This window comes from Condylura cristata, unplaced genomic scaffold (genome assembly GCF_000260355.1).
Source record: "Condylura cristata isolate star-nosed mole 26May11 unplaced genomic scaffold, ConCri1.0 scaffold00001, whole genome shotgun sequence".
NCBI classification, from domain to species: domain Eukaryota; kingdom Metazoa; phylum Chordata; class Mammalia; order Eulipotyphla; family Talpidae; genus Condylura; species Condylura cristata.
In genome coordinates, this window is record NW_004567102.1 from 76,045,385 (window position 1) to 76,058,354 (window position 12,970).

Genomic DNA, 12,970 nt, shown 5'->3' on the forward strand with positions numbered 1-12,970 from the left:
ACTTAGGGCTCTATCCAAACTATTTTTAATCATAGTGTTGCACTCAACTGGAAATACATACTAGCGATATTGGGCAGACTTCAGCAAGGGCACATCTACTTCTAATTTCATCCTTTGTCAGATTTTTGGACTTTATTTTGTTGCTTTGCCTCAAACATGCTTTACTTGTAGAACACATTGAAGAGAAAAAAATTAGAGCATGACTTGTATAGTAGCGACTTTAAGAAGCGTTGTGATGTACAAGACTCGGATGCTCAGCTGTGTTGGAAGTGACTCGCAGAGAACTTAGCCCCCGCCGCTTATATAAATGGTCGTCGGTTTACATCTCTACCTTTGCGAGTCTTTACTTCCATTTTTCCTTGTCCGTGTCCGTATTCTTTTGTGATTACTGGACAACATAAAGCAAGAAAAAGAGATTGGTCTTCAATACACTCTAAACGTTTAAATTGCTGATTGAGTTCTGGGTGCTAGCATAATTGACCTTCGGATGGCTACAAGCCATGAAACACAACGGTGGCAGTGGCGCTCACTCACCTGAATTCTTCACGAACAACCAAAATGTCATAAAGCATTTAGCACCCTTAGCACTTTATTACTTACACCCAAGAATTAAAAAATTGGAGTCGCAGAGCAGAAGGCTTCTGTGGGCTTCACTACCCTCGCTGCCAAGCACTGACGCTCACTAGAGGAATGTGACCTTAGTATCTGTCCTTGCAGGCAAAATGAAGGACCGGCTCTCGGAGCTGCTGGAGTTAAGCAGGCACTACGACCAGCATTCCCCGGACCAGCATTCCCCGGACGGGGAGGATGAGCTGGACTCACCGCAAGAGCACATCGTCTTCGAGACGGACCACCTGCTGGAGTCCTTGTACCGGGACATCCAGGACCTGCAGTGTGAAAACCAGTTGCTGCTCATCGATGTGAAGCGGCTGGGCAAGCAGAATGTCCGCTTCCTCACGTCCATGCGGCGCCTCAGCAGCATCAAGCGCGACACCAACTCGATCGCCAAGGACATCAAGGCCCGGGGCGAGGGCATCCACCGCAAGCTGCGCGCCATGAAGGAGCTCAGCGAGAAGGCGGAGGCCCAGCACGGCGAGCACTCGGCCTTGGCGCGCATCTCCCGCGCGCAATACAGCGCGCTCACCCGCACCTTCCAGCGCGCCATGCACGAGTACAACCAGGCGGAGATGAAGCAGCGCGACAACTGCAAGATCCGCATCCAGCGCCAGCTGGAGATCATGGGCCATGAAGTCTCGGGCGACCAGATCGAGGACATGTTCGAGCAGGGCAAGTGGGATGTGTTCTCGGGAAACCTGCTGGCCGACGTGAAGGGCGCGCGCGCGGCGCTGTCCGAGATCGAGAGCCGCCACCGAGAGCTGCTGCGGCTGGAGAGCCGCATCCGGGACGTGCACGAGCTCTTCCTGCAGATGGCGGTGCTGGTGGAGGAGCAGGCCGACACCCTGAATGTCATCGAGGTCAACGTCAGTCAGACCCTGGATTACACGGGGCAGGCCAAGGCGCACGTGCGCAAAGCGGTGCAGTACCGGAAGAAGAACCCCTGCCGGACCATCTGCTGCTTCTGTTGCCCCTGCCTCAAATAACAGGTGACCCAGGGCGCCACCCACTGCCTTCTACCGGTGGAGAAAGGGCTGGGGAACACACAGGAACGATTTGGGGGCGCTCTGTAGATGCGGTGTGTAGACCTCGGTGTGTGCCCCAGTCCCTGTAGAGCTCAGCCTTGGGAAAGCAGAGGGACAACCGGAGTAAGAATTCCAGCCTCCTCATTCTTGGGAAGATGCTGATGCCGTCGGCGTCTTCAGCGAAGGCAGAGGCCTACGCAGGTGTGTCAGCTCACGCGGAGCCCATGACCTCTTGATGGAAGACCCGCTAGGTGGGCTTGGTGGTTCACCTTAGGGTAGATGTCCAAGACATGGTTCCTCGTGAAGATTCTAAGAAAAAGTCACTTCTGCATGAACTGATCGAGTGAACTCACTATCAAAACTTAAATGCACTTACCCTGTCCTGAAAGCTCTTTTTCATTTTCAGGGAAATCAACCTCGGGAAAGTGGATGTATTTCACTTGGGGTTCTTCATCTGGTTTATTCTAAGTGATTCCTGCTGAGGTATTTATCTTCTTTCTTCCCTGCTTTTTAAAATTGCATTTAACACTTACTGTTTTCTTATCTCATTCACTTTTTCTAAAAAGATTTATTTATTTATGCTTACAGAATTGGGGTACAGGCCAGAGGTGTGTGTGGGGGAGTGTGTGTGAGAGGATTCACCAGAGACAGAGCGGGGAGCAGAACAGGTTGACTGACAAAGTACACTGCTGAGGGGAGCAGCGGGCGGGTCAGGAGAGGTCTGCTGTGCCATGTAGGTCAGCTCCCTCACTGGGGATTGAATTGTGCCGCAGTGGCTTTGGAGAGCTTCATAAGCAGTGCTTTATCCCATTGCACCCAGGGAGAGTGAGCCCCTGTCTCATTCACTTTTGACATCTTCTAGTAGGACCTACTTGGGGATCTTGGGGATCTTTGTCCCAAATATTTTAAAGCACTGAGTATGGAACATGCACTCAACGTATGTATTAGTCGCATCTTATCTATTTTTATAAATGATAATTTAAAATTTATTTTTACTTGATTATTACGAATGCACATAAATATGTAAAATACTAATGTTTACTAACTGGTATATATAATGACAATTGGTTTAACTTTTGTAAATAAGGATATAAAAATCAAGAGAAGCACCACTGGTTACTAGTGTTGGTTGGTTGGTTTTGAGTTTATCTCCCTCCTTTCTACATGTTCATGATCCAGTTTGGGTCAGAATTTTATTTTTTATAGTAATGTGTGCGATACGGTGACAAAGACATGTCATAGGCTAAAGATGTATACAGAACTAGATAATAAAATGACATTCCTGGAAATGTTTTGTTTTACCATAGACCATACTTCATGGCATTGAAATGGGGGTAATTTCCAATAATCTTAATTTTCAAGTTCATTTAATAAACATTAAAGGTATCTCTGTCAGGTATTTGTGTCTTGATCATTTCAGTGTTAGTCAGAATACCTTTTCAATTTTTGCTTTAAAAAATTCTACAAGTTGGCCCTCTCTGGTGGTGAAAGGGTAAGTTAAGTCCCAGCACTACGAAGCTGTCTGCAGCCACCACAGCACCAATTTGATCCCTGACCAGGGAGGTGACTCTGACCCACATGGTGCAGCAGACCTCTCTTGCCTCGCCCACCGATCTCCTCAGTCAGCACTCCTCTCAGTACTTCATCACTCTGCCTGTTCTGCTCCCCACTCTGTCCCTGGTGAAGCCTCTCACCACCCCCACCTCTGGCCTATACCCCAGATCTTGTATGCCTAAATAAATAATTAAAGAAATTATATTTTTAAAAAGTCTACCAGCTATTGGCAGGTTCCAGCATCTTGATGGATTTGGACAAAGGGGAGGTGAGACAGGAAAAAGACACAGACACAATAATTTAGCAGAATCATTAGGTTTTAGAGATTTGGTTTCATTTGCAAACTTTGTAGTGCCCCTCTGCAGCTTCACATGTTTCCTGTCTTCTGAGTCAACTCTTAATATTTTCTATTCATTATTGAATAAGTGGTCAAGTTTACTCTGTGTTCATAATTCTCGGCTCTACTGGACAGTGAAGCTTTCAAGGGAGTGGAAAGAAGGACATGTGAACTCCTTGGAATTCACTGACTAAGCTGTTTATGGCCATGAAAACCTAGCCCTGCACCTAATTTTCATTTCATGGTTAAATATGAGAATTGTGGAAACCGTTCCCACTGGGCTCTTCTCAGATTCCTCCCAGTTTCTTTCTCAGCTAATGCCTCATTCCTTTTCCCTAGAAGAAGTTCTTCACACAGTCCCCTTGCTATGTCTTTCATGGTAGAGAAGGGATATTCGAAATACTAACCACCTGCTTATTTCCATGAGAGAATTGTTCATGACTTCAGCTTTTTGAAACCCATGAAGTATGTTCTTTGCTTTGAACCATTCATAAGAGTAAACCAGTGAGTATTTTCTAATCCCCCACATCACATGTTAGGAGAATTAGGCCAAACCTACACTTTAATATATCAAGAAATTAGAGAACAGTTGTTTGAAAATGCAAAACTTTTTTCTTCCTGCGTTTTAATAAGTGTCTGAGGATGGCATCATGGTTAAGAGCACAGATTCGGGATCCCACGCTCTGGGATTAAACCCTGGCTCTGACACTGGCGAGCTTTATGATTTCTTTATGGGTCCCTAAGTCAACATCTCTGTAACTCCATTTCTGTGAAAAGGAAATACTAGGACCTGCTTGCTAGAGTTGTAAAGAGAAAATAGGTAAATAAGTAAAAGCATTTAGAACAGTGGCTGGCACCTGCTAAGTGCTATGAGATTGTAATGTCACATTAATATTATTGTGCATTGCATATTTTATTGACTGAAGTAAATTAATAGTAATGAACTTTTGAGAGAAAAATAAATGTCTGTTCTTCTGTTAATAGTCTTTAATAAAATGAAATAAATCAAGACTGTGTACAGTGGATATTACGGTTTTTATTTTCCCAGAAGAAAAAAACTGTTGCCACAGTGGCATTTCTGTTCCTTCTTACATTCAAACATGTTCTTAAAATGAAATGAGATATTCCATTCAAGAAACAGCCAAGCAGGAAACAGCTGTTCTGCTCCATTTGGCAAGTGCTTTCTCCTGATTGTTCTGTGAGTATGAAAATCCCCAAAGTCATCCAGTTGTGGCGGTTGGATCACAATAGATTAAAGGGAAGGGTCAGCTGGCTTTTCCCACATCCTGCCCTATCTCCCCAGTGTCCTTCCTGGCACCCTTCCATGTGAAGTAGGGGCTGAAATGTTAGCTTTTCCCTTAGAAAAACGTGATTCCAGTGCTACCAATGTGGCTTTACCACATCCCATAACGTGGGCTTGGCAAACTATGAAGTGTGACCTTGGGCAAGCAAAAGACTCTCTGGGAAAGCTCAGAAGGGAGATGCTGGTGTCCAGGGTAATATACCGGTTATGGTTTATTCTTTTTAAAGGTTTTATTTATTTATGCATACACAACTGGGGTGCAGGCCAGAGGTGCAGGGGCGGTGAGAGGATTCACCAGAGACAGAGTGGGGAGCAGAACAGGCAGTTGATGAAGTACACTGCTGAGGGGAGCAGCGGGTGGGTCTGGAGAGGTCTACTGTGCCATGTAGGTCACCTCCGGGGCCAGGGATCGAACTTGCGCTGAAGTTTCATTCAAGAACTGGCTGTGGCCAGCTTGCAGTACTCTGCTTTACCGCAGCACCACCAGGGAGGTTCGCAGTTAAAGTTTTTTCAAAGTCTATCAATAATTTTAAAATGTTTGAACTGTGACAACACTAGAATAAATGTGTCAACTTTCCTGATAATGGCTCAAATATACAACTTCTTTGCACCAAAGCTTAACCTTTATTTAAAAGCTGCCCATATTCTTTATAATTTAATGGCATATGTGAATATTTAAGTCTTTACAAAATGTTTCTGTCTTGACAGAAAACTATTGAAGAATTAGTTTAGTTTAAAGATAATGAAGTTGGGTAATGTGGTCTTGGATTTTATGTGAAAATCCTGTCCTATTTTCCACCATCAGCCATATTTCTACTCTTTAAAATATGCAAGGTGTCTCTAATGACAGCATACAATTCATTCATTTGCAATCAAGAGGATGGTTTGAAACATCCCCTTGTAATTAGAGTAACAATTGACTTACTTTTCATTGCAGAATTCAAACACATTGCAATTAATAAAATGGTACAATTAGAAGTGGAAAATGAACAGAATTTAGAGTGTAACCAGCATCATATAAATATTGAGTTTTTTACTACCAGCATGTGTTATAAAGAATGGATAAGATGCCTCTATAGACTAGAAACTTCAGCTGTAAAAGTCATATATGTATTGGTAGAATAATAATAATAATAATATAATAATAATAAATTCATTGGTAGATTAAAGAAATCCTTTTGGGTAAGACAATATGAGGTGCTTTGAAACCAATGATATCCTAAAAGTTGAACACCGAAACACAATTTTTTAACATTATTTAAAAATTCTTGGAATTACTTTTACACCCCCATCTTAATCACAAGCATTCTTTCCTATTTCTTGGAACTATTCCATTTTTCCCAACCTATATCTCTACATTTTCAGCCCCACTGTTGCCTCTAGTGATATTCCTCCTCCTGTATCTCATGATGCCATAATATTCAAGAGTGGGGAAAGCTAGTAGAGCATGTGCCATGGACATACCCCTCATCTAGTTTCACATGCGCCCTGATAGTATGTGCTCAGTCTAGCTACCTACACAGAAGTACTTAAGCCAACTATCAAGAACACACAAGTCAGGCATGCATGTCTGAGTGAATGTTTCTATGTCAGGATCTTTATTCTCAGCCTGAACCACTTCCGAGGACACATGCCCTGGGTCCTGTGAGAAGCAGACTCCAGGAAGAAATTGAACAGGGCAGAGATTTTGTTAGGGGCAAAGCCTGTGTGAGTCCATGGCTAGGGAGTCTAGGAGCTGTCAAACTCTGGAAGAATGGTGGGGAGGAAGGAGGAAGAATGGAAGAGTTCTAGACTGCTGTGCAATCTGCCATGACTTAGCCAACCCATCGGGGTCACCAGTGTCTCGGGACAGGCTTGCTATAGGGAAAGTTGGTGAGATGTGGGGCAGGATAGGTCTTAGCTCCCACCCTTCAGCCATGCTGCTGTAGTTGGTGAGGATGTTAGTGGGGAAAGGATGTCCTGAACGAATTCTGTAGATACAGGTTCTGTGGACTCCATCCCCTACTCCAGTCATTGAAATTATAGCTCCACCCTCTACTCCAGTCACTAAAACTACAACTCTCAGCAACACCAAAGGGAGGACTGCAGGGACCCAAGGATGGAGCTAAGCAGCAATTTTGAGTCTTTTGAGTCTTATATATATATATAAAGGAGCCATGTTTTGCTGAGGGTCGCTCTCCCTTGGCCTCGGGGCTGGTGGATGGTCTCTTGACTCTTGATCAGCTTTCAGTGTGCTATTGGGTTTCCAAGTCAGTGGAACTGGTAGGATGCACTAGTTAATTGGTATCTCTCTCTTTCTCTTTTCTTTCCCTTTGTAAATAAACTCATTATTGACCCTTTTTGTGTGTATTTGCAGAACGACTGAATCTTAAGCGCGCAGGTGAGGACCCACAGACAGGCAACCCAGTTCACATTGGGTTGCCCTGTAACAAGGAGGTTCTTCCCGCCAGCCTGGTCACCAGGCAGACCATGCTTCTTCTACTTCATTTCTTTTTGATCAAATGTTTGTGGACTAAATGCAGACTTTTTGGAAAGTGTAAAGCTTTGATGCAAAAGGGTATACTTTTTTGGAAAGTGTTTTTTTAAAACAACAAACCCAAAAACCGCCCCCAATCCCCCCTCCCCCTCCCTCAACCCCCCCCCCACCACCACCACCACACACAGGAGGTTCTGTGCTGGATATTGGACCCAGAGTCAGTGGGAAAGTGATCTGGAGCGAGACTTGGTAAGGGGAAAAGAGTTGGGAGTGGAGAACAATCTTCTGGGGAGAGAAGCAGATCCACCAAGAGAGTGGTCAGTTTGAAAATGTTGTGCAGAGACAAAGGAGGTTGGTCACAGGGGCAGCAGCCTGTGCGACTGGGGGCACCTGGTCAAGCTGATGGAGTCTGGAAGAATAGTCCTTCTTCCAGGTAGTCCCAGATTGGATGCAAAGAAAGTTGCAAACCTAAGCTTTATCCAGAAGGAAATTCTTCCCCCTCACCCCACCCCCCATTATTCCTCTGGTCATGCAAAATGAGAATTATCATTATTATTATTATTTGTGCAAAATGTTTTCACTCAGCCTCCTCAGGTTTCAGTGCAGCATATGTTTCTGGTTCTAAGAGGCTGTGTTTCAGGGCGGCAATACACAGGATGCCTCAATCCATTCTCCTTAGTGTGTGCAGGTAACCTCGACTCCACACACCCATTAGGGACCCATATTTTTTCCAAGCAAAAATAGCCCACTGCCTGTGTACTGCGCAGACAAATACCTACAAGGCCATGCTTTTCCCTGTAGGAGTTGAAGACCTCAGAGAGATCTGAGGACCTGAAAGTGACTTTCTTTGAGTTGGGCCAGGTTGCAAGGGCTACCCCGGTGGGAGCCCATCTGGCAGATCTGCTGTTTCAGGGCCCAAAATGCCTCCCAGCTGCCAGCAGCTGGTATGCCAACTCTTCAAAATCTAATTTTGCACCAAATGGAGAAGATAGTCTCCAAGGCATAGAGGGGATAAACAAGGAATGTCACCCCCAGATAAAAGGAAGCTATTCAGCCCGTGAGAGTCAAAGACAGGAATTTCTCTTGAGGCTAGAAATGTTGAGCTGGTTCATTCTTTTGCCCTGCCCTATGCTTTACCCGGTCTAATGCCACCTTAAAAGGACAGGATGAAGTAGCACAGTTTCTTTTCATAATTCTCATATCCACTTTGTAATCTGGTTCATGCAAGAAACCTGTCAAACAAGAAACGTTACTTGTTACTTGTCAGATGTTAAGACATGCACTCACCCCTAGAAAAGTAAGAAAGAAAGAACAATTCAGCAGCTTCTTTTATTTGCCACCTGCACTGGTTATGAACAGTATTTGAAGTGACTTTGCAGCAAATTCTCATTTTCAAAGGGAAACTACTGCAAAATTAGCAAAAGTTACATCACCTTTCACTGATAAGAGTTTCCGTCCTATATGAAAAATGGACTTGCAGAATACCCTGGGGACATCAAGGTGGTGAAAAGACACCCTTTTCTTCTCAGTTCTACAAAAGCCTTAAAATCAGTATTTCGGGAAGGATTAACCCAGCAGTGTGAGTAAAAGGAAAGGACACCCAAAAAGGCCAGTTGGGAGGAAGGGACATAGCTGAAGTGGCCCAAAGTTAGAAAGCAGAAGCTGAAAATACTAGAGTAGACTTTCCTGTGAACCACCCAAATTAATTTTCTAGAAAATGAATTCAATTTCAAATTAAAAGATGAAGGTAAATAATATAATTAGTTGCAATTTAATTTCACTGAACGTTTTTCAATAGAAATTGGAAACAAAGAACTTACCCAACTGAATAGGTCGGTGAAGACAATGGTTACAAGTGGAAGCTGGAAGTTCTCTCCCTGCCACTCCCTCCCCCACATGCTGTGTCTTTAAGAAAAATGTGTCTGCCCCGAAGTGCAATTAAATAACATTGTGTGTGATGGTGTCCTGTGGTACAATTTTGTTTGTGTTTAAAAATTCAATGTGCTAGGTGGGATGACAATTTTGGGAATCCTTCCTAATACCCAAATGTCTTTATAGATTTCTGATTACTTTAAAACCTTGATAGTCATTTACATACTAATTGATTTTCTCTTATTTTTTTTTTGTAAAAAATTTAAAAGGTCTGCCACTTCTTCCAATTCGATATAATGTTATTTCACCACCTATTGCTGCATTCTTGTTGCACAATAAATCAAAATGGAAGAGAAAGGTATTATTAATTAACTTATATTTCTTTGTTTGGTCTAATTTTACTCAGAAGAAAAAAATTTTAAATGTATGTATTTCCATTTCCAAGATTTTCATAGTCTTAAAAACCAAGTGGATCCTGCAGTTTACACCTCAGATGAAAGCTTAGAGAATTAAAGGTATACACCATGGAGCAACCGAGCAGCTGTTTACCTTCTCAAACTATTTTCCAAAAATGAAACAGAAGGAGAACATTCATGAATTCAAATTTATCCTATCAACTCCTCTGACTTATTTAAAGAAGAAAGTAGTTGTAATTTGTCAAAGGCCACTTGCCTTATGTGAGCTTGGGTGGCTGCATCCACCTTCTGGACTGTATCTGTACCATACACAGCTGCAATAAATCAGCAGATGCAGTTAAGGTAACTTACAAATGAAGGAGAGGGAAATTATTGCTCCCCAGTGCTCAGTAGCATAAAAACACAGTTACAGCACAGATTTTTCAAGGTATGAGATCAAAGAAGTCAGCACACACACTGGGTTGTGAAATGGCCAAAGATTCTGCCCTCGACTCTTTCCTCTCTGCGCATTGTCTTTTCCAATTAATTAATTAATTTTTATCAAACTAGGATTGCATTGCAATAGTTCATATGTTTCAGATCTGCAACACTAAAAATCAACATGTGTGTATACTACATTAAATGAACCACTGAAAATGCAACTCAACTCTTTACCATACAACTGTACAGACAATCTTTTACCCAATTTACCCACTTCTCTACCTTCTGCTGATCAGTGACTGATCTTATAGTCAAAAGTTTATTTTTGTTTTATTTCATCAATCTATTTGTTCAGTTTCTTTATTTACTGCATATGAATGAAATCACATAGTGTTTGTTTTTCTTCTCCTGACTTATTTCACCAAGCATAATACCTTTGTGGTTTGTTCTTGCAGTTGTTACAAATAGCAGGATTTCATCATTTTTAAGAGCTGAATAGTAATCCAGTGTGTGTGTATATATGTGTGTGTGTGTGTATACAACACGTCTTCTCTATACAATCACTTGTACATTGTACAATTGGATGATATCTTTCATTCCATGTGTTTACTACCTTGTTGTCAAAATTTCCACATCTTTATGGGGAGGAAAGTGACCACTGATGAGCCTGGCAGATCTCTTTAGTTTTGCTAACAAGAAGCAAGCATCCTTTCAGTTTCAGCCAAGATAGCCAGGTGCATGAGCATGCGTGGCCAACCTCCATGAACAGATGTTACCCAAGGAAGACTCTTTTCTTCTGTTAGTGAGACTGGTCTTTTTCTCATCTTTGACAAATATTGTTTTTGAGTTGTAGACGTCAGCTCATAATGTAGCCAGCTGGGTCCTGTCCAAGCATACCATGAGATGATGAACAATTACACAGATTGCCCCACTATGGTTCCGGCCAGTACCATGAGACACCCATTGCATTAATCTGAGTCACTTGCTCAGTAATCTATATCTTTATCCTACTGAAAGCTTGGCCATCCTTCTGGAATGTCCTACAAATTCCTTAAACTTGGTATTCTATTCTTCCTACTATGGATCTCCTTCAGTTAATGGAATCATAATCCCCTTTTCTTATTACAACCAAAACATCTCTGTCCACAACGAAATGGAATTAAAGAATGATTGCTAATAAAAAAAGGTGTAATATTTGTGTGCTATTATGTGGTTAATATAATCCAAAATGTACACCATACTTGAAACTTCCTGTCTGAATTTTCCTAATTGACCCAATAAAAAAGTGATTTCACCTATCAGAAATGGTGTTTGACATTTAAATTTAAATAATCTTTCATGTTAGTGTGATTATTCACTCAATAAATGCCTATAAAATGCAGGCTTGATACTAATTTATATGTGTTCTATCTTGCAGGCATATTCTTTTGTATGTATCACATGCTTGGACCAACTTCCTGTGGTTCTGTTGTCTGCCTGTAAGTGCTCAGAACTTTCACTTTCACAAGCATCTGGGTTCGAATGATAACTTATATGCTCTCCCAATATCGATAGGATATTCAATCTGGCAGTTTCCTGGCTTGACGCTTTCTTTGTTCAGCCTGCCCTTGAATGTCTCACCAGTATAGTGGGGGAGCTGTGCCCCAAGAAGCTGCAGGAAGCCCTGTGCTCAGCAGATAGTGCCTGGCCTGGGTGCGAAGCCCACAGTCTTTTCTTCTGTCACGACCACTGCCTGTGCCATATTTCTTACAAATCAAAAACAAAGTAAAACAAATATTCCTAAGGAATAAAGAAAAAATGTAAGGTAAAATAACACAAGGATAGGAGAAAATTTAGAGTCATGGAACTGATTAAGTTAAAACTTAAGAGTTAACATAAAATGTAAGGGAAGGTAAGCAATTTCAACAAATGAAGTACTTTCCACGCACCTTGAGATACTGAGCGTGCTTTTAGAATTTTTTTTTTTTTACTTTACTTATTTTAAAGATTTATTTATTTATGCCTACAGAACTGGGGTACAGGATGCAGAAGCAGTGAGAAGATTCACCAGAGACAGAGTGGGGAGCAGAACAGAAGGATCTACTGAAATACTCTGCTGAGGGGAACAGTGGACAGGGCATGAGAGATCTGCTGTGCCACATGGGTCAGCTCCCTGGTTGGGGACTGAAGTCATGATGCAGTGGCAATAGCTTGATAGTGCTGAGACTTCACCCCTGGATCTCTAGGGAGGCTCCTGCTTTTAGATTTAGTTACAAAATAAAAATGAAAAGTGACAGCATAAGCAAAATAAAAACATGATTAAGAAAACAAAAATTAACCTCAGTTAAGAAAAAGTTTCTAAGCTTTCAGGAGGATGCAAAACTAATAATATGTTTAAAGAAAATACAAGTCAAGACAAAGCAAGGAAAACCAGATACAGACTGAACAATTAAAAGGCAAGGAGCTAAAATAGAACAAGGAAAACTAGAAAAATTAAGTAAATGAAATGGTACATGGTCAGTGCTTCTCACACTAAAGTGAACCCAAACACTGTTTCATGAAACTGAATTTGTATTTCATAAACTTGGAAAATAAAAGATGATGGGGAAGGAGGCAGAACTATTGAAGAAATGTTGAAGAAAACAGAAATACTCTGGCAAAAACCCTACTGTGAGATTGAAACTTGAGGCGTCCTCAGAATCACCAAGAGTTGATCAAAAAGCTGTGATAGGCCTGAGAATTTGCAATTCCAACAAGTTCCCAGATGACCCTGATTCTTTGAGAACCCCTGGAATGTATGCATTTCTCATATATATGTGTGTTTCAGTTTTTTTCTTTTTTAATAGTAATATAATTGCTTATTTTTACATCATTTTGTGTATTTTCCCATCTCATTTGTAATCCCCGTGGGCTTCTCATCACCAAATTACCCATGTACCATCATCACAGTCCAGTGCATTTCTGTCCCCCCCC

The 12,970-nt window shown here is 42.0% G+C and overlaps 1 protein-coding gene across 2 annotated transcripts in view; it reads left to right on the forward strand.

Moving 5' to 3' along the window:
• Window positions 1–2,173, forward strand: part of STX11 (syntaxin 11) — a 37,037-nt gene extending 34,864 nt beyond the window's left edge. For both annotated transcript variants that reach the window (XM_012720746.1, XM_004673914.2), the window contains one exon: window positions 718–2,173. In XM_012720746.1, the coding sequence (XP_012576200.1) occupies window positions 718–1,601 (884 nt within the window). In that variant the 3' untranslated portion in view covers window positions 1,602–2,173. The remainder of the gene's footprint in view (window positions 1–717) is intronic.
• The last annotated feature ends 10,797 nt before the right edge of the window (window positions 2,174–12,970 follow it).